Source organism: Myzus persicae, unplaced genomic scaffold (genome assembly GCF_001856785.1).
Source record: "Myzus persicae strain clone G006 unplaced genomic scaffold, MPER_G0061.0, whole genome shotgun sequence".
NCBI lineage: Eukaryota > Metazoa > Arthropoda > Insecta > Hemiptera > Aphididae > Myzus > Myzus persicae.
Window position 1 is genome coordinate 662,311 of NW_019101674.1, and position 23,564 is coordinate 685,874.

The window sequence follows — 23,564 nt, forward strand, 5'->3', positions numbered from 1 at the left end:
GCAGTGTTCTTCGGAGCTTTGTGGGTGCCGCGGGACGCACCATATTACTATCGTCAACTCTGAGACTCAACGTATTATGTAAGTGTGTAATTTGTAGAATAATAACTATCATATTATGCTGTATTACTACCATCGAGATAAATTAGAATAAATAGTTGATTCTTATTCTCGATGGCAACTTCTACAATGTTCCGGATATGAGCACAGATTAAATTGTTTTCTAATATAATATGCGCGATGAGTATGCGGTCTGTGATTTAGAGTAACAGCATTATAGTAAATTACCCCGATAAAAATAACTTTTGTTTTAATATCATGTTCGTGTGTATTGCGTTCTTGTTTTGTATGATCACATTGAACATCGAACACTTTATGGCATTTTTTGTGCACCACATGTCCACAATCCACATGTGTTGTTACTTCAGTGTATATTTGTTGCGCTCGTGACGTCAGAGTCATGTGGGTTATCTTACCCGGTTATCCATATCATGGTATTATCACAGAATCTGTGGTATTATGGTAATTACTCTATGACTGACCGTGGGATTGTTCTACGCATGACGAAATTATTTCTATCATGGTTCTACGATTGTATAGATCGCCGCCTAATAATTCCATATTATACAGGGTGACCCTTGAGGATATACCCATTTAGGCGTAAATTGACTCCGTCTGGACAAAAACCGGTTAGTTGCCGACTTTCCGTTTTACTTATAAACTAAAAAAATGATTAAAAATCATGAAATTAATAAAAAATGAAATGCTGAAAGGTCAACATTTTCTGAAAAATAAACTCAACAGATGGATATTATATTCAATTATCTATTTCAAAAATAACTTAACTTTTTACCAAAAAATTTAATTGAATTAAAAATAAATGTTGTCCTTGTCTCTGTGAGTCAAACAAAAAAAAAACAGATGTATGATATAACTATTATCTCGGGAGATATCGCAATCATAAACATATCAAAATGTCTGTGACCGCAAATGTTTGAGACGTTTGAGTAATAAAAATAAATCCTCTCGGGATACCCTGTATACTTTTTATATGTATTTATTTAATTTGACCATTCTATCTTAAACCGTGAATATAACATATAGATGATAAATCTCTATAGTTCTATGGAATTTGGATGCGAGCGAATAATTTATTGGTTATGTTTCTTTTTGTACATCTCGAATTTCAGACATCTGGAAATCATAATATTTCAAAACCAAGGTCTTTTCACTGACCAATCACCGGCTTACCTCCATAGAAAAGATTCTAAAAAATCTGCCTACCACGACTGTGGAGTTGTAGAGAAATACCTTGCTCAAAACTCTAACGATCCTCCATGACATGCTATGTATATTGTTAGAGTTTATATATTTTCTATGGCGTTTAATGTTTAGATGCACAGTTGCTATTTCCACTTAAATTCACTGCAGTGATGATAATTATTATTGATGATATATTATTATGATAATGCTGTGGTGGTCGAAATGATCTGTGAGCACTGAGTAGTTGGTACCTGTCTGTATGGCTCATTCTGCGGCACATCTCTATCGGACAGTGGTTTTCATTATTGTCATGGTCTCAGACAGTCATTGAGGTAAATAAATAAATAATATAATATTATTATTGTCTAGAAAGGTATATTGTTTTGCTGTACAAAATTTAATTCAATTCTTACACTTAGGCAGGCAGTGAACATTACCAAACCATGGTGCATAGTATATATTTCAGTAATTAACTACTCTCTATCTCCTAAATATAATGTATGATATATTAAAAATTATGTAAATATTAAAAATTTTGTTTTATGTTATTGGTTACCATAATGTATCCAACCACCCCACCTACCATAAAAATGTTCATGATGCCTAAGAGTCATAAATCCCTGTTTGTCACTCCACTGCACTCAGGTGCCATTAGGTCTTTACCTCATGATTTATTGGTTGATGAAACTATGCACCTAGCTAATACTTATATCAGTTATATAAACCTATCATACATGTTTTTTTCCGTTGGACATGTTTTCCATTGAATTATAGATGATGTTGTGAACCTACCTGTAACCTTATGGAAATAAATAATTACTATTGCTAATGATATAATAGGTATACGTATATCTAATATACTATTTAAATATCAATATGTTTGTGACCAATCAAATCAATTTTGTGTAATAGTGTGTCACGATAGTGGGGTAATTTAATTTACAGAATATTTCTGGGAACTAGATCCCTAAATCTTTTATAGAAGTAAAAATATTATAAAAATGATACAAATATTAGTATTGTATTTCCTGCTTACTGGTGTATGGTTCAGTTACATTTTATTACAAGAATACAGAATAGATACATTTCCCCCTTTACCATTATCTAGCTATTATTTATTATCATGCAGCATATTAGTATATTACCTATTTGTTTTCCACATTTGTATTTTTATTGGCTAATCTAGTATTGTATTTTTAATTTGTAGTAAAAAAAAATGAATAACAAAGAGTCAGAACAAGTCAACATAGAACAAAAACCTCAAATATCTATCGAATTAGATGGCAGTGTAATTCAACTTCCACTATCAACCTTCAATGATATATTAGAACGAGAAATCACCAACTATATATTGAAAAAAGAGGCTAATGAAAATAATATTATTGACCTGAATGATTTGGTAAATGTTCAGAGTTGGAAAACAAAATATAAAGAATTGGAAAACCAAGCCAATATTCTTCGTAGCATTATACACCGCTTTAAGAGAAATTTAGAAACTGATAAGTTTGCTCAACCACCGAGGTGTATGTCTACTTCAGTTAGTCAAAATGTTAACATTTCAACAAATGTAAAAATGTAAGATTTTTATAAAAAAATATATTAAAAGTATTAAGTAATTTGTATTTAAATAATTAGTTGATATTCAACCAAATTAGATTTGGACCAATGAATGCATTAATCTTCTTTTTTTTTTTAATGCAATATTTATAATCTATACAACAAGTAGTACAATAAGTAAATTTGATAATAAGGTAGTATAATACATGACTTGAATGACTTGAGGGGGGAAAACCGTCCATCAACAGTACCACCTAAGTATTAATCTTACAATGATGTATGTGTTTTTTTTCCTGACAGTTATCACTAGGGAACAAATTTTAATTTAACATAAAATTAAAAATATTTAAATATATATATTTGTTTATTACTTAATAAATATTTATTTATAAATGTATAATATTTAAATTGAAAATAAGATAGAATTTATTAAAAAAAAAATAATAATATATAATACAAAATAATGCAAATAAAAAAACTTTATTCTGAATCATAGTCTTCATGAGGAAACTAGTTAGAAAATTTAACTTGAAATTTTCAAATTTAAAGTGACGACGATCCGATCTTAGCATTGCTTTATAACGGCTAAATGATCTCTCCACATCAACAGACATGATAGGTGCATATTTCGTACACATTAATTCTTTTAATCTGTATTATACTGAAAACTTTGGAGTTTTGTTTTATAGTATGTTCCTTATCGACATAACGGCATTAAATCCTGGGTTTTTTCCAGTATATTTTTCAATTTAAATTGAACACAATACAAAAATAACGTGATCGAATAACGCTCATATGAATACTGATCACAAAGCGAACGCATATATACTGAAATAAGAAATTTTAGTACCTACTATCAACTACTAAGATAAGATATTGAATTGTTATTATTTGATGACTTGATGTCAAAGGCGTACAGTACAGAGACTTAATCGTGTCGTAAAATACTAAAATAAAAACGGAAATTCTTTTATAATACATAATGGGTATATTTATTTGTAAAATATTTAAAATGTACACAAAAATTCTACAATATTACATACTTTTTATGTATTTATTTATAAAAAATTGTTATTATTCTAAAATATTTTAAAATATTTAAAATAATACTAACATCAGATTATTTAAAATTAAATGCAACATATACAGATATCAAAAACTTTCGGATGCTAAGACTAGATTAAAATATTTATTTAAATTAAAATTTGTTCCCTAGTGATCACCTTTTGGGTTATTAAAAAAACAAAAAATGCTTCGATTTTCTACTTGATTTTCGGTTTTCTGGTAGCAAATTGAATTTAGTTGGTAGTTTGGTTAGTCATTAGTAAAAATTCCAAGTTTTCCAAATATTTGAAAACAATTTTTTTTTATGCACCCAGTTAGATTGATAAAATCAATTTTTTTTTTTTTGAAAATCTTGGATTCATGCATTTTTCATCAGATGTGTCAATAAATTTTATATAGATGATTAAATCGATGACTCTTGTTTAAAGACATTTTCAATTTTTTTCTTTAAATATCATTATAATTTTTTGCTGCCTCTAAAAACTTGAAAATTTAATAGGAAGTTCTTCTTAAGTTGTGCATTTACTATTAAAAAGTTCCATGAAATGTGAATACATAGTCACATTATTTTTTTATAAGCTTAATGTGAAAATGTAGACAAAATTTGTCGATAATACAAAATTAGCTAATTACTTTGCAGTTGAAAGTTATACATTTTTTAATATTCATACATCATACCCAAGATTTGAAAATTTAATTCAAGGTTCCTCATAAATTGTTATAGCTATTTAAAAATATATAGGCATGTTTTTTTTTTATATAAGTATTTAAATTAATACAAGATTTCTCATAAGTAGTTCATATTATAACCAACAAAGCTCAAAATATATAAATTCAAGCTAATAACTGCAATTTAAGTTATTTTGTTGTAATTTAAAAATTTTATTCTTAGGTACTTGAAACTTTAAACATTTATTGTTATATTTTATTCTCACAATGACATTTTCAAATGCAAGATTTTTCGCTAATAATTGATTCAACCTACTGTTTAGTAATAGTAATATAAATTAAATTAATAGCAATATATCATCGAATATACTTAGTAATATAGGCGGACAGACCGAAAAGGCGGTTTGCTTTTGATCCAAATCTTTTTTCGTACTTAATGATTTATCATTGGATTCAAATTTAACACATGCTTTACAGTGACTGACTTGAGGTACATTTGGTACTACATGAATGGTTACCTACTTTCTCTCTTTTTAAAATGTTAATTAATTTTAATTTAATACAAATATTGAACAATTTTCCTTATAATATTTATGTTGGTAATTATGGATTTAAATGTAACTCCACTTGTTTATTAGATTTATCATACTTATAAACAAATTGTTTAGTGCACCTATCCCATAAATCAATGTATAATATTATAGTTACTAAATAGTAATTAACGTAACTATTTTTTAGGGCCAACAATCATAAGGATTCTTTTACGGAATGTCAAGTATTTACCATATCAGATAGTGAAGATGACCCTATCGTCATAACGGCTGATACGTCAAAAAACAAAGCAATACAAACTCAAGATGAAATTATTATCGATTTAGATAATGAAACCCAAGACTTGAAGGCTAAATATAAGCCAGGTCCAAAATCGAAAACAATTGTTTCTAAACAAGATTTCAAAACCAATGATAATAATAAAGAACTTCCCATGAATACTGAAGCCAGTAAAACTTTAAGTAATGGAGAACGTTTATCCACAACTATACGTAAACGGAAACCTGGGCCAAAATCAAAGACGATGGTTGTTGATGATATAGTTCCTAATAAGGCTGTAAATAAGGAACCTGTTGAAAAAAAAATGTGTTTAAATGAGTGTAAAGATATAAAAAACAAAAAATCAAATACTACAAATTTGTTAAATTGTAATTCAGTAAAGAAATTAGAAGTTCCCAAGAAGCATAATCATAATTTACTCATTAAGTCTTCAAGTTTAAAGTATCCACCACCTTATCCCTTAATACCACCACATAATAATCAACCGTCATGGAAAAACGTGCCACCAATTCCTAATATGACAATCAAAACTTCAGGAAATAAAGTTACATTAACTTGGAACTTGAATGTGACTTACCAGACAGCAGAAATAAAACTGTATGAACTTTTTGTATGCCAAGAAACAGATAAACCTCCAGAAGCCTCAATGTGGAAAAAAAAAGGCTGTATAGAAGCAGATATTTTGCCTATGGCTTGTGAACTAGAAGTATTTGATTTAGGATATGTTTACTATTTTGCTCTGAGAGCTGTGGATGTTCACAACAGACGTGCACCTTTTGCTTTACTAAAAACTAAGGTTTAGGTTATCAATTTACAATAAGTTTTTTGTATGTAAACTTTTTGTTGTAACTTAATTATTTGCCAATTTGTTAAGTATTGTAAGACAATAATTTTTTCTCAATAATGAGTACCTACCTACATTTTTTTTTAACTACCTCTAAACTATAAGACTTGTTGAATTTGTTTGACTGTAAACTTTTGTCTACTGATATCTATGGTTCAAATATAATAAAATATATATAATTTTACATATTACGTGAACTTTTTACTTTTGTAATACCACTTTTAAGGACTATTTTCATTAATACAATCACTTAAATAAGTGAAAAACTACACCGAATTTTGAATTCAATACATCAATATATTAAGGGAAATTATTGACAAAATAATTTACAGTAAAAAAGTGGATTCTATGTGAAAAATAGAAGTTTCTATCATCATAGGCTCTCCTTAGGTGGTACAAAAAATCTCAAGAATTTGGAAATATGGTTTCAAGTGCATTTAAAAATTTCAAAAGTTGGATCTTGAATAACTGCATCATGGATGAAAAAAGGGTGAGCATGCCTGATGAATAACCAGGAGCAGAGTTGTAATCAAATTCTGGCTGGGAAAAGATAAACCATTCAAGAAAAATTAAGAATTGTTTTACATATTTATCACAACTTTATTTAAGTAAACTCTCCACCACGTGAGTTAACACAGTGTACAAAATCAATAATAATTATACATAGGTGATGTTTACATCGATGTTATTGGCTTTATAACATACATAAAAAAATTAAATAAAAATTGTAATTTATTTATCAAACAGGTAGTTGTGTGCAAATTTCCTCACCACCTTTGCTCAAAAACGACAACATTGGAATATCGAAGTCTGTTTGATTGCGTGAGGTATTACACATGGCCCATTTTTTTTATCGTGGTTTCCCCGTTAAGGCTAGTCCATGGGTACAAATAAAGTGTCACTTTTATTCATAATATTTTCACCCCAAGTTGTGAACTTTGGGATCGATGGTGGATAAGTTTTTGTTTTTAATTTATTTATAAGATTCAATATTATATGATACAGTGTGTTTCTTTTTAAGGGTAACACTAGATAATTCTGTCCAGTGACGTCAGATTGATATGCAGTTTTCGAGAGGAGATAGGGAATACATAAAAACAAATTTCTTGATAATTTTGACATTTTTAGATCTTTCCGTGTGTGCATGCGCAATACAACTTGCATTTTTTAATAGAAACAGATGTTTTGAATACCAAATTCAGATAGACCGAATTTTTTAAAGTCAATTTGGTCCTTTTTTTTTTACCATAGCTCTAAAATCAAAATTGAATTTTTCAACAATCATTCTAGAATTTTATGAATTATTATGAAATTTTAAATATTTTTGGAGAGATTTATTAGATGGTTACTAGACATTTTTTAATAAAAATTATAAAAATTGTGTTGATTAGTTTAATTTTTTCTTAGTAAATTAAATATTTAGGTCTAATTGATGTTAACTAATTCCTCAAAATTAAATTAAAATGATTTAATAATGTCTGCAAGCCTACGGATACAACAAAAATACTTGAAATTTCATAATAATTCATAAATCGATGAACGACTGATTCGCGGTTGGCAATAATATTAGAAAAATAATGTAATGTAATGCAGGTAAAATTTGCAAAATTCTATCCATTAGATTGAACATATTATGGAATTAAATGATTTTATCTCAAGTTTTTGAAATTATATGACAAACTTGTGGTTTTCGTTTTTAATCAATAGAAAATATTATAACACTTTAATATTATTTAAATCATTAAACTCACTCAATGGTGAGTTTTTATTTAAAACAGTTTATTTTAATATTGATACATTTTTTCTGCCAATATGATCATAAACTTTTAAGTTACTCGGAAGTTCGTCATTACTCATTAGGAACTTCACGTTTCTAACATTTTCCATAGAAATAAGAGTTTCTCAAGGGGTTTCAATAGATTGGAAAATTGCTATGAAAATTAACTTGTGTATTTATTTTCCGATAACACAGTTTATTGAGGGGGTCTAGAATAAAAAAACGAGAAGAGAAGTTAATCTGTGACTATAAGAAGTAAAATATCACAAGTCTTAGAGCTACATTAAATATCGAAAATCGTCCCTTATACATGGCCTATACGGCTATACCTGTAGATAAGCTTCTTCTCTTAAATTTGTAGAATAAGTATTCATACTATACAGTGAAAACTGTCTAAAGCGAAATCGCATAGGACCAACAAAAAATTCCACTTTAAGCGGTTTTCTGCTTTATTCAATAAAACGGAAAAATTCCGGATTATTCAATTCAAATAAATACCAAAGAATATTTTTCAAATTATTATTTTAAACAATGTAATTCATTAAAATTAAACTAAAATATAGGTTTTATAATTCATAAAATTTAAACTAAAATAACCTTTTAACCATTCTTCTTTAATTCTATTTTGATTTTTAAGAGTATCGTAAACCTGAGTTTTTCCACAATTAAATATATTTTGTAATTGTTTTACTGAATGACCTTTTGTACATCGATCAGTTGATATTTTTCATTTAATGAAAGACACTTATATTTTGGCATTTTAATATTTAATGCGATGAACGGGAGATGAAATAAAACTAAAAGTGCAGTACGTACGACTGTTTCACAGTTACAAAGAAAAAATTTCGTATCGTTTAAGATGCGATAATACATAATAATAATGCGATAATGCATTGTATGTACAATGTACATAATATATTGTACGAATATGTTAATATGTACCTATAGAACAATTTTATCTTCTTTGTCGATCACTATTTAACGATGTACATTGTACATACGCATATCGGCATATCTATATATTTCATACCTGATTTTTGGTTTAGATTTGATACGCAAGTGTCATTTTTCCGGTTTATGCCAGGCTTTTACTTGCATGGGACTTACGAAATCGTTCCGTTTCCGCGTTATGAAGGTTCCGTTTTATTGAGGTCGAGCGTCTATGTAAAACTATATGAACGTGCCGGCCGGGACCATAGAAAAATTCCGTATTGACCGTATAAACCGTATAAACCACTCTAGTACATAATTTTAAATAAGTTGACACTTCATTTGTACAAGACTTCACATATTCGTGTGCATCAGTCTTATGATATGCTATCTACGGGGTATAGAGGTGCTCCAGAGACATGGTCGGGTGGTCGGGGGAAGTCATAATTTTCAGAAAACTTTCGATATTATAATATGTTTTTCTGTAATTTTGTGACTAACAATACACAATTTTTTAGAAATCCGGGCTTGTGGAGGCTTTAGCCCCCCTCTCGAAGCCACTCCTGCTATGGTCATCAAAATGAGTTTATAACTATCAGAAAAATTATGTTAAATATTATAAAACTTAACTTGTAAAAAAATTATTGTTGTACAGTATAGCGGCCGCTTGTCATACCAAATATGCAGTGGCGCAACTAGCACAAAATCTTAGGGGGGGCTATAGCCCCACCTCAATATTATACCAAAAGTAACCCGTGGGGGGCTGTACCCCCACACCCTCCGATCCATCATCTTAAAATTTAAACACCATTAATATCAACATTTACTTTTAATTATATATTTTATTTATATGCATCGTAAAATAGTTATTAACATATTACATATTTATATAAGATTAATTTTTCTTTTGTTTATGGCTGTGAATTGTTCCAAAATTATCTAAGGATCCATTTCTACATCTTTTTCAATATTCAACATCGATAAATTACTAAATCTATCTTGCTCCATTGTAGATCTCAAGTACGTATTAATTCGCCTCATGGCAGAAAATGTTATGAAAAATATTTGAAATATGTGTACTGTGATTTTTAGAGCGCTGATTTGTATGCATTAAAGAACAACCAAGTATACACTAAAAATCTGAAATATTGATAAAATGTTCAATTATACACGAATAATCGTACCGTGTTGCAATAGGACTCGCCGATGAGGTGAAACTTCTTTGCAGATTGTAGGAAATGAAGTTCATCACTGTCGAAAATGTCAAGTCTTTATCTAATGAAAAAATAAAACAAAATACAATTTATAATTGTACAAATATAAGCTGATGAGACAAATTGATTATTGTTACTGTTATTATCAGGTAATATGTTTGATATTTACTACCAATTACCATTGATACCTTAGGTATATATTTAATAAATCATTAATGGCTATCGGCTATGTGTATACAATACGTATAGCTTTACCAGTTGTCTTGACGAATGACGATGGTTGTCGACGTATAACTATTTCCCGAGAAAAAAACGCATGATATAGTTCAAATAGTCGAAACCAAATAGCATTATTATTGTACCATTATAAATGAATATAATTATGGATAACGCCGAAAGTCGCCGATAACAATATGTCTTGTCGCCGTTGATCGTCACTGTCATCTACGAGAAAGAACATTATAAAAACTTAATAAAAATTGAAAACCGACCATTTTGGTGTTGATCGTCAATCATCGTGCAATGCACATCATTCGATTTGATTGATTTGAATATAGTTGTATTTGTGCATTCAGCATTATATTAATGTGCCATGTGTCGTGTGTGCACTGTGCATAAAATTTGGGTTAGGTTTTTTTTTATACTCTGTTTAGGAATTTACGAATCGCGTACAAATACTTCCATTGAACAAGTACTCTATACTCGAGTCGTATAGTATTTGTGTTGTTAATTGTCATTAATAAAACTGTTTTTTCTGTTTTTCTTGCCTTAAAGTATTATAAGTATAGAGATAGGATTTGAATGACCTAAGAAATACACAAAAAAGCACTAAAAAAAAATATGCAAAAATGGCCTAAAAACTCTAAAGAGTGAACTTCAAAAATGACCAAAATATGTACTTAGATGAGCGAAAAAAAGTTAATTTTAAAATATTACTATACTAGTTATTAATTATTATTTATTCATTTTTTATACTACACAAAATAGGTGAAAATTTGTCTTAAGAAGTAAATTAAACAAATATATTCAAATATGAGTTGACTTGTAAGTGTATCGTATATTGACTACTAAAGCTTCTATGATATACCTATTACCTATATAGTTTTGAGTTCGTTCGATGTTTATAATCTTATCGAATAAATCATCAATTAGATTACTTTTTCGGCGCATCTCAAACGGCTTCCGTCGAAAAAGGTAATACGAATAGCTAAATTTTTAAACAGCTGACTAAAATCGGTTTACTGATGTACCGTATACCGTTGTGTAATTTAAATTTAAACAAAAATATCTGACACATTGATAATATCGAAATTAGTAAATACCAAAACATTGAACATATTATCTATACCAGCATTACTATTAAAAATGTGGTCCGAGTGGCGAGTGTTCAGCTTCCTTTTCTTTGACCACAAATAGTTAAAAATCGTTCCACACCAGATTAGACAGCGAACTCAATTCTACTCATCCTAATGACCTAATACTTATTGTAATGTTATTGACTACTAACCCAAATACAACCCCGGGACGCAAATTACAACTCGAAGTCAAAAATTGACCTAATATATATATTTTAGATTCTGAGCAGAGCGATGTATGTATTGATTTAACAAGGATGTGTATTTTTATATTTATTTATTTATTTATTTTTTGTCTGACATCACGGTTTCTTGCAGTAAAAGTACTTCGATTTTCTTCAACAGCAACTTTTCTGGCAGGCAAGTGATTCTAGTTAGGGCATTCGGATAAGTTTTAAATAAAGTCAAAATTTTAAATTACCAATAGTTTTCAAAAGCGACAGGAAAAATGGGAAATTTTACAGATACCCATTTTTTTCACAAAATCGATTTTTGTTTTTGATGTTTTTGAACTCTAAAAAAAAAAATATCGTAAATACATGAAATTTTCACTGAATGCGTGTGTAAGCATTTTCTATACACTATACAATTTTCAACATATTTTGATTTGTGTTGAACTATTCATAAGAATTATGAAATTTTCGATTATTATTTGTTTTTTTTTTAAATTTAAGTAGATAAAAAACTGTTTGCTCAGTCAAAAAAATTGTAAATGTAATACAAGGTTCCATGTAAGTTGTTGTTAATGGAAATTAAAAAAAATTGAGCGTAAATCCACAATCATTTTTTATGAGCCAAACGCAAAACTTAGAATTTTGAAAATTTGTAAAAATCACGGGAATTAGCAAGTTATATTTAGTTAATAATAAAACAGATAATGTTATTTAATTGTAGCGATGATAGTTACACGATAGATGGGATATTGTCAGTTGGTTTTGATAATAGTTAAGGGGAATTTATAAAAAAATTAAAAAATAAACGCTTTGAACATATTGGATTTTATTAGTCTGACCTAACTAGAATGTATGAATAGGTAATACTGGTAATAGGTATAATAAGAGAGGATGGGAAGGGCAATAATCTAAACTCCATTTCAATACAAGGTCATCGTTCTGAAATATTTAGTGGTACCTCTTAGCGTGATAACACGTTTTCACCGTGGCATGGCAAGATAACCTTATTGTCAGTCACATTAATTTACCCATAGGGCCATAGCCCATAGATAATATATATTATCTATGAATTTACCACAGACTTCTATAATATGGTAGTATAGAAGTTAGTAGTACCAAGAATTAGAAGTTTAGTATACAGTAATCCCTCGTAATCCCTCCTACATACCTTAATATGTACGGTTAATTTGTTATATCTTAAAATTGTTCAGTTGTTGGTTGATATTAGTGCGTGACACGTGTACGGTTGTATTACTATTTAATTTAGTACCATACTTATGTACAAAATAATAAAAATTAAAAATTGTACGTAAGTGGTAAGTAAAACCTAACTTCCCATTTTACATTGCTTTATGGTCTCGTTATCCGCGGTTTATATATCCGCGCAACTTTGCTGGAACCTAACCTCCGCGGATAACGAGGGATTACTGCATACATTTGTGCATTTGACTAACAAAGTGCACACAGATTAATCATAGAATTAGGCTTGGCAGTTAGAGTGTTAAAATGTATTAAAATAATTTCTACAAACATACCTATAAAAATATTTAGATAAATTACAAACATTTACAGTAGATGACTAAAGTTTTCATTTAAAATAATGCTTAGATTTATATCTAGATAAAATGATAGATGATTAATATTCTTATTTATATAAATGTATTTAGATAAGTCTCGACACTTTACTCACACTCACACTATTTACCTAACCTAACCTACGCACGGACTAACAAGAGCAGTAACCATGGCACCACCGCTCACCAGACAGCGGTTAACAGTGGTTCGTCGTGGCATCAACGGAGCAGAAATGCTACCAGGTGAGTAGGTACCTACTACCTATCCGTCTTTGTACTTTGTAGGAAGTGCGTTATTTTTACCGCTTCACATGGTGATTTGTGTTAGCCGTTTGGCGTTTGGCGTTTACGCAGTGTCAGCCTGGCACACGAAAGGCCCCTGTATTAATTTTTTTAAAGGGCCCTGTAACGAAATACGAAGGCCACAACAATTCTCAAAACAGCCCTGGGACCTGTAAAGAAAAATAGAGCTTGACAATTACGTACGGATTAATATTTCCATAAATGCTTTACGGGGTCCTTATACTCCATATACAAACCAGGGACACGTCAAAGAAATAACAAATTTAAGAGACCCGAAACGGAGTTTCCCTTTTAAATTTTTTTTTATATTAGTTAAGACATTATATAATAGGTGTAGGTAAATAAAACAAATATGAAATAAAAAGTTTAACTTGTTATCATAAATATACTTCCCCCCCCCCCCCCAGAAAAACGTGTCTATTCCACTAAGGTTGACAGACGATAGACCGTCTTCAATCTGAATCGTTTTTCTATTTTTCGTATTCAATGACTTTTTCATTTTATATCATTGAATCAAATTTAACACATCAATTTCAGTGACCCACAGCTAAATAACACGTTATTGTTATAGCAAAGCGGTAAATCACTTGCCTGCCTTATTTTTATTTATATCCACACGACTCTCCTACATAAGTAACATACTTACATATACCACCCGTATACTAGCACTTACAGGATTTGCTTAGCAAACGTGCATTTCACTTCCTGTTTAGTGCTATAAACAGGCCCCCTAAATCAAATCTTGAGCCCCTGAACTCAGTGTTTTTGAGAGCACTTTTTACAAAACTTTCAATAGTAAAATATACTGATGTTAGAAAATTCGTAAAATTTTTATAAAAGTAATTTATATGCCCTATAAAATTTACGAAACATTGCGATTATTTTTGAGTTATTTATTTAACTCGAACTTCTAACTTCAATTTTCAGTTTACCACTTCGACTACATTTTTAAATAGTGTATTGAAAAATGTTTGTAGTTGGACAGTAGGTACCTATATTTCATTGAGAGCAATCAAGTTGTGTTTTTTTGTAATTAAAAAGGTTAAACGGGAGCAATCCTGCAGATTTGTTAAGCTCAATAAAAGTGTTGCGTCTTTTGTATGTAAAAAGGTAGGACGGGATTTATATAATAGGTCCATCGATTTTAAAGTTTAGTTTATAATTGAGTAGACAAGTTTTATATCAGTTTTGTTATGCTGCACTATACGGCGATGTAGGTACTCCATACTAGATATCGTTATTCGTCAAATCATCGAATAAAAACGATCGCAGTGTGATTTTATCAGATAATTGTTACGTTACACTACATACTTAATATTTTCGTCTGTATTTTGTTTGTTATAATTTGTATAATTAATAAAAATTTAAGATTACGAAATGCAAAAGAGGGGGAAATGGCTATAGATATTTATCAGGTATTAAAAATAATGTTTGTATTAGTTAAGTATAAAACTATACTATATCTCAACAATTATAATATATGATAAGACTCAATAAGAGATAAATGAGCGGTTCACAAAAATTAAAATATATGTACCAACTATAAATATTAATAAATAGTAGTGTACATAATATAATCTTATATAATAGACATGATGTAGATTTAGGTTTTTTATTCATAGGTTATTGGGAATTCTTTATGAGTTTATTTATAGGGACGATGAGAGGGAAAGTAGAGGGCTTAATGAGGTTTTTATTTTTGCAAGGCAGCTGAATATTTTCTTGGAATTATTTTTTGAGGGTAGAGACTAGAGAGATGCGCTTAGGTTAGCACACCATCATATAGGCCAGCATTAGGTTTAGTGCCAAGAGACGAGTGCGAATCTCTCAAATTTGAGGATCTGCAATGTTTGGTTTTATTTTTGATTTGATCCATTTCTTGAGAGTGGAACCCTCCTTGAAGGGGGCTGTATGATCGCCAAAGCATACAGTGCATTTAGCCGGGGGGCTAAAATCTTTGGTGCAACGCACTGTTTGAATTTTTTATACATTTTACACACCTGGGCGAGTGATTACAGTAATTTATTAACAGCGTAACCTTATTCTTGACAAATATGGCTCTGAGTTGAATCATTAATTTTGACGTGATGTGGTTTTACGATGATCAAAATGGTGTGGAGTAGAGTAAAGATAAGTCCAACAGAAAAAAAGTGGTATAGGACGTTGGGTTTTTTTATATTCACCACGTGTAAAACCGAGTTCTCTAATTGTGCCAGAGCATCTGAGATATCAGATAAGATTGTAGACTGATGAAGGTTACGACTTACGAATGACTACCTTGTATTGTGGTCAGGTAAAATATATTGGAGTACACTTCTAAAATTTTGAACGGTGGAATTGTTCAAATGAAAAATGCCCAGCAAAACTAGTGTAAGACAAAATATAACTTTAACATGCAAGCGTGTGGCTGTCGAAGACATAATACAAAAATACATTAGTTTGTTTTAATTTATAAAAAGTGTCCACTATTATTAAACTACTACAACTATTATTATATTTTATGATTCAAAAAATCAAAAAGAATGTTAGATAGTCATTATTGATTGTCGTTTGGAAAAATAAGTACAGTAAAACCTCGCTAAAACGGAACTTCGGTAAGACGGAAACCCCGGTATTACGGAAAATTTTTTTGGTCCCGTTTCAAATTGCATATAATTTTATCCCGCTAAGACGGAAACCTCACCAAGCCGGAAACGGACACGTTTTTGTAATGAAAGTTGATGAAAACCCTCGCTAAGACGGAAATATAACACGATTTTCGTGTAATAAATTTATTTTCGTACTGTCGTTACCCATAGATTATCGATATACGAGCGCGTACGATGACATTAAAAACTAATAAAATTGATACGTACCTATACGCTATACAACATTATCTGAGTTGCTTGGTTCAGTATCAAATCATATATCGTTACGTTCGTGTCGCTGCGTTTTGAAAAAATATTAAAATAAAATATTAATGTACAATAAATATGTATGTAATCTTTAATTATATTAAATTAACTTTTTTAAACCCCGTCAAGACGGAAACCCCGTCAAGACGGAAAAATGTCATGGTCCCATGCGATTCCGTCTTATCGAGGTTTTACTGTATTACTGATATTATTTTTAAAATATTGTTTTATTGATAATGATTTAAAACAATTTATTAAAATGAACATTTGTAATCTTTGCTTAATTTTTAATTTTCTTAAAAATGTTTTTGTCGTGTCTTTAAAATATATGATTCAAACCAAGTCGTTATTGTAAAATGTTTACACAGGTAAATTTGTCGCAAATGGACTATCAGAAAAACATACCTTGTTTATTTTGGCACAAATAAGCGCCTATTAATTGTATACCGGAGTATCATTTAGAAAAAATTGGTGTACCTTATTATATGGCAATAAGCGATCAAAAAAAATTTGGGTCTAGGGCCGCCCAGTTCGTAAGTAGGGCGGCAAAGTACGGAAAATTTGGTGGGCTGAAAGTTAACAATAATAAAGACTCCAAAATACGTCTTGTTATTTTAGATTCTGAGGGGAGTGATGAATGTATTGATTTTTCAATGATGTGTGCTTTTATATTCATTTATTTTTGTGACTATCATCACGGTTTAGGGCAGCAAAAGTGCTTCGATTTTCTCCGACAGCAACTTTTCTGGAAGGAAAGTGAATTAGAGAAGTCAAAATTTAAAATTCCCAATAGTTTTCAAAAGCTACAGGAAAAACAAAAAAAAATAAGGAAAAACGTGAATTTTTGCGGGCACTTGGTTTTTTACAAAATCGAATTCTTATGAAAATTTCGATTATTATTTGTTTTTTTTTTAAATAAAATTTTTTTTGCTCAGTCAAAAAACTTGAAAATACAGTAAAAGGCTCCTCATAAGTTGTTGTTACTGAAAATTTAAGAAAAAGTGGAGCGTAGGTCCACAATAATTTTTTATGAGCGCCTGAATTTCAAATTTTGACAAAATACGTAAAAATCAAGAAAATTAGTAAATTATATTTAGTTAGAAATTGATAAAAATGTTTCTATTTACCTATATCTAAGATTTAAAAATGTAATACAAGTTTGTCTGTCTTTATCAAGGTTAGGTTATCAAGAAAAAAAATGTCTACCGGAAAGTCAAATTAACTTTTTATGGGTGTTTCTACAACATTTCACTTGTAGCGATTTTCTCATTTTGTTGTAATTCAAAAACGAATTACTGTAGACACTTGAAATTTACAGCGAATGATAATTTCATCAATTCAAATACTTGATAAAATGATAACATTTTCAAAATATTTTGACTTGTTTTAGGCTGTTGACGGACATTTTCAGTTTTAATTTTTTTTTCTATAAATGTCAATAAAATGTTATTGGTTTTGTCAAAAAGCATGAAAATTTAATACAAGATTCTTGATAACTTGTTTCAATAGCAGTTGAAAAATATTAAAAATACCTTGTCACAATTTTTTTTTATAAGCATTTAAAGTTCAAATTTCGACAATCTTTATCAAGTTGAAAATTGAAAATGATTTTGTAGTTCAAATTTTATAGGTAAGGATTGAAAATGTAAAACAAGGTTCCACTTAAGCAGTTTTTTCCATAACTGAGAAATCTAAAAAATATATGAATACAGTTATTTTTTACAGACATTCTAAGTTCAATTTGGAGAAAATTGAATATTAACACAAAGAATAACGTTCGTCGTTTTATTGTAATTCGGTTCCAAAACAGCCCAATTTTACATAGAAACATTTGATGTTTTTCCAGCATCATTGATAATTTATGAATAATATTAATTCAACTTACCGGCTACCATATTAATAATAAGTAATACCTAACAATATAATATATCCTAGACTGACATACCGTCTCAGCTCAGAATCATTTTTCATATACAATGATATGATATCATTGAATTCAAATGTAATATCATCCATTATAGCGACTTCCGAGACACCTAATGTGCAGCAGAGCGACATCCACTAACCCTCTTTTTTCATATTAGTAGTGCATAATAATACTTCCAATATTTACATTACAAATATAATTAAAGAAAAGATGTCACTGTAGTTTATATTTTTTCAGATTACTTTCAGAATATAGAGGAATACTCTAGACTTGCAAAATTATTGAATGGTATATCCAATCGTACAATAATTAGGAACAATCAGGATGAAAAATTAGCTGATGTTTTTGAAAAATGTTCATCAATAGAATTACCAGTTGACACGAAAGGATCCGATTTTATATGCTGTGCACCGGATGTCTTAGCATATAGTATAAAAGACAGTAAAAATTTAATAAAATTAGATTACAATTGTGCGGAAATAAATGGAGCAGGTTTTGGTGGGAAACTAAATATGCCTATTAATCAATTAGAAACAATTCTTAATACATTTAGAAATTGTGCCAATGAAATTAAAGAAGAATGCATAAAAAACGGAGAGTATCCAATGATAATTGTATCAAATTCTGGCCGTGAAGGAGTAGAACGTATAAATGGTGAATATCCCTTATCAGCAAATAGCAGTATGATATGGGAAACATTATTTATCATTGATGAATTTGCAAATCAGATAAGTTCAGTAACAAATCCTTGCCATGTAGATTCAATTGATAACATTGCAATACCTTATTTTAAACAAATTGACATCGCTAAAGTTAATTTTGATAGGGGTATTTTAAGCAAAGATGAATATAACAATGAAATAAAAAGTGCGTATGCCAATTCTACAATTGGGATAAAAAAATATGACGATCAACCGATGGTGTTGTTGGGTTACACCAGAGATATTGTTGAGTGCTGCAATATTGAAAATGGTCAGCCATATTTATTTGGTCGGCGGATTAATGGAATTCTTAACGACCGTGCAGCATTAAACCTTAGTAAAACAGAAAATAAAAAGATCAACCATAAAAAAGTTCACATTATGAACATAAGCTACGAAGAAGGTAGTGACAAGTATGTCACTGCTTTGGCACGTGAGAAATTTCATGCTAGCACGGAATCTAAGTTGTTGCCAACTTTAGCGCGGGATAGAGGTTTTATCTATGATGTTTGTGGTCTTGATAAATCATATAATTTTCAAAGTAATGAAGAAGATTTAATTTCAGTATCTGTCATGAATGATAATGATCTTGCTGCTTATAGAATGAGATACTTTCGAGGGATTACCGAACAAGATGGGATTAATGGTATTATGAAAGCATTGGATGATTTCAAAAATCTAGGAATGAAACCTTTGTACAAACCTAGTGGCACTGGTCAAAGTAAAGGAATTATAGCGTATAAGACAGGTGAATCAAACGAAGATTTTAAACGGCGTTTTTGTGAAAACATAAATAAAATAAAAAAAGAATATGGCAAAGGTGCTGGTTATCCTTACTTTGTTATGCCAATTTTAAGTCTTGCTAGAACTATAAAAGGTGAGCTATACGATCTGAGATTTGTTATTTATCGAAAAATAAACTGTACGGGTAACTCTACCATTCATACAATTCCACTGATATTAAAAAAATCATCTGAGAAAGTAACAGAAGAATCCATGGAAAATAATGATTTTATTCCGACAAATGTTTATTCATCAGTTATAAAAACCGGACGACCTGGAGCAGAATTTCTTGTACCTTTGTGCAGGGAAGACAGCTTAAAACAAGCAAATCTTACGAAAGATCAGGTTAAAAGTATGTGTTTATATTTTAGTGCATTTCAGTGTTGGCTGTTAAAAACTAAATACACATTTTAAACCAATTATACTATTTGATAGTAAAGACAAAGCCCTGTCATAAAAATTGCATAATTACGAAACCATTTATCATATTTTTAGACACCATATTCAATGTATTTCGCTTTTCTTATAATATTGACTTCGTAATTTTGATATGATATAACGATCCACCTGCAGTTGAATTGAAATAGGATGTATTGTAAAGTAGAATAATTTTTAAATGTGCAATATATTTTTTTAACAAAATTTATACCTTAGATCAGTAGCTTAATTATGGTATGTGGGTATTGGGGGGGGGGGGGAAATGTATTCTCTCAAAGCCTATTTTATTAAAAAAAAGAAAGAAAGGTAATTCAATTATTGTCAGCAATTGGCTGTATAATATTTTAAGATTTTAAAATAATGTTAATGGCCAATGGTTGCTCTATTAACATAGCAGTGGCGCGACTATGACTTTTTTTGTGGGAGGGGTTAACTGTAGCCCCTTCCTGATATTATAAAAACATATATTGTAATTTATACCATTAATATAAAATTTGACTTCAAAAAAGTTGATTATGTATAAAAATATGGGATGAACGTACCTTTTAACATTTCTGTCATTTTGACCAAATTTACCAATCACGTAAGGAGCTGTGAACAATTTAATTAACGAAAGCAAAAGGTAGGTTTGAAACGTTTGGTGTTTCGTTTAATGAATCTAAGTATTTTCAACGTTCTATTAACGTTAAAGTTGATATGATGGTCAAAAGAAAGGGATAAGGAATAAAATATCTCAAGATCTTTATTAACAACCGATGAAAAATAGATGAAAACAAATTATTTAGAGGCTCCAGTATATCATGTTTTAAGGCCGTCGAAAGTGAACCATTTTTAAGGGGTCGGATTTAGACAATAATTTATACACTTCGTGAGTGATGTGTAACTGTGTGTGTAGTGACTGATCATTAGTGTGCGAGTTCCTCGAACACAGGAACACTTTATGTAATTAAATATAAACTACGGCTAAAATTCTCGGAAAACGTACAAACGCGCTGTCACGCGTCACTATATTTTAGAGATCAAAAAAATTTCAACATGAAAGTCCCGAGAAGTGGGAAAAAAATTCACCCACTACCAACAGCCCGAATTTAAGTTGAAAACATATTGAATTCCTTATTCTCTCTTCTAGGTTATGTAGGAAATGGATTTTCGATTTTTTTATATTGTTTAATTATTATAGACCACAGTGTTATATAAGACCGTGGTTAAACGGACGTATCACGTATAGTACCAAATTAATTTTCTTTTTTTTCTCAAAATTCACCTTTACTTTATTGTGACTAAAAAAAAATCAAAAATCCATTTCTTACATAATTTAGAAAAAAAAATAAGAAATTTAAATACTTTTTCAAAATTACAATTGGACTCCTAGAAGTATATTTTTTTTCTTCTGCTGTTGATCGAAATGCAGAAACGACCAGCTTCAAACGGCTTTAAGGAGTTATATTTAGGCAATTCATATGACATGAACATATTTTGGTCTATATTTACGTGTGAGCATAATAATAATGAACTTTACTCTATTAGTGTATGTTTCCGAGAACCACTGTCACAATGTCTCACAGCGTCGGATGCAAATTCGTGCACATGTCAATACACCGCAAAAATGAAATATTATTCTTGTTTTGGAAAACTATAAAAACCACTAAAAGAAGCAGTAAATTTAACATACTTCCTGAAGTCGGATTGTAATTTCAAAAAATTGTTGAATTTATAAGCTTTTAGACTAGGTATGCTCTTGGGGGAATCGTTTTTTCTTTTTTATTAAAAATCAGATGTGCAAAAAATAATTACAAATGTGATGCAATTATTTCATGTTTTTTGGAAAAAATATCTTAATTTTAAGGACCTTTAAAATTGAAAATCGACCTTCTAAAAAGCATAGATATTTTGTCGAAGAATTCATATATAGGTATATTAAAAATTAAAATCGGACGTTCCTAAGTACCTATGTGAAATTTAACGAGTAATAGAGGTATGTAGGGGGTCGCATTGTCTCCCGCTATAACAATTATAAAAACTTATATCCCACCCTGGGACCCTGAATTAATCCCTAATAATTTTGCCTCTGCCACTATAGTACTATAAATCATAGGCCTTAGCTGGGATTTGGTATTTGGTGTGCCTTGAAGAAAATGGACAACTGTGCCTTGACAAACCTAACCTAACCACCCTGTGATCACGCTTATGAATTATGGTACTTATATACTATGTCTATGCCTGTTATCTGCATCGTGCATTCTGTGGTTCAAGGTTTAAGATGGAATAGTTGCGCATTGATGTAAGTTAAATGTTAACCATGTTTATTGTATTATTGTTTATCTATAAATAGTACTTATTATAATATACATTTCGTTTCTATACATATGAAATTTATATAATACCTATGTAGTAATTCATAATTTTTCTTACCACTAAATAAAATAACAATTTGTAAGTTCTTGTTCTTGTATTTATTTATTATAAGTTTTTATTTATTTGAACCTTGTCCTTTTATTTTAATAAATCTGTTAATATGTCTTTGTGTACAGTAGAAAACTGAAATTTATAAAAAAAAAGAACCTTAAAGATTCTGATGTAAAGTTTCATCAGTCCCTAAAAAATCCAGTTATTGAGAATATATGAATTTTAGTATTTTTTTTAGAGAGTTTATAATATTAATGAAGACTTTTTCGATCAGCCGTCGCCAACCTTTTGGACCTCATGGACCACTAATCCTCTGCCTTAGAAAGAAGGCAATACTGTGCTGGACTCTTCCTGGATGTTGCTCAGGCCTTTGATAAGGTCTGGCACGACGGGCTACTATTTAAATTGATAAAATTCATGCCAGCTCAATTATTCTTAGTTATCAAATCTTTTTTAGAAAATCGAAGTTTCACTGTTAGACAAGGAAACTCATTTTTGCCTCGATTCAACATCACTGCAGGAGTGCCCCAAGGTAGCGATCTAACGCCTGATCTTTATAATATTTACACTGCCGATATTCCACAAACTCCCAACACACTATTAGCCACCTTTGCTGACGACACAGCCCTATTGTCCACAAGCGATGATATTTCTATAGCGGCACACAATCTACAACATCATACTAGCCTAATTGAAACCTGGTATAAAAACTGGTTGATTAAAATAAATGAAAGCAAGTCAACTCAAGTTACTTTTACCCTTCGCCATGGCAACTGTCCCTTAATTAAATTAAATAACGTGAATATTCCTGTCAGTAATGAAACCAAATATCTCGGCATAATACTTGACAAACGCCTAACTTG

The 23,564-nt window shown here is 30.0% G+C and overlaps 2 protein-coding genes across 2 annotated transcripts; both read left to right on the top strand.

Moving 5' to 3' along the window:
* The first annotated feature begins 895 nt into the window (after positions 1-895).
* Positions 896-6,417, top strand: LOC111030025 (activating transcription factor 7-interacting protein 2-like). Its single transcript, XM_022309330.1, has 3 exons — positions 896-1,592; positions 2,468-2,835; positions 5,290-6,417. The coding sequence occupies exons 2-3, from the start codon at positions 2,477-2,479 to the stop codon at positions 6,182-6,184; spliced, it is 1,254 nt and encodes a 417-aa protein (XP_022165022.1). The 5' UTR covers positions 896-1,592; positions 2,468-2,476; the 3' UTR covers positions 6,185-6,417.
* Positions 6,418-12,789: 6,372 nt separating this feature from the next.
* Positions 12,790-22,658, top strand: LOC111030052. The gene is made up of 3 exons (XM_022309371.1): positions 12,790-12,991; positions 13,343-13,492; positions 18,611-22,658. Exons 2-3 carry the CDS (start codon positions 13,420-13,422, stop codon positions 20,269-20,271), a joined length of 1,734 nt encoding a protein of 577 aa, XP_022165063.1. The 5' UTR covers positions 12,790-12,991; positions 13,343-13,419; the 3' UTR covers positions 20,272-22,658.
* Positions 22,659-23,564: the final 906 nt, after the last annotated feature.

Excerpts from the sequence above, each read along its gene's own strand:
- LOC111030025 (XM_022309330.1), top strand. The coding sequence starts at position 2,477 with ATGAATAACAAAGAGTCAGAACAAGTCAACATAGAACAAAAACCTCAA. Across the intron at positions 2,836-5,289 it reads ATTTCAACAAATGTAAAAAT|GGCCAACAATCATAAGGATT; the intron begins GTAAGATTTTTA and ends ACTATTTTTTAG.
- LOC111030052 (XM_022309371.1), top strand. The coding sequence starts at position 13,420 with ATGGCACCACCGCTCACCAGACAGCGGTTAACAGTGGTTCGTCGTGGC. Across the intron at positions 13,493-18,610 it reads CGGAGCAGAAATGCTACCAG|ATTACTTTCAGAATATAGAG; the intron begins GTGAGTAGGTAC and ends ATATTTTTTCAG.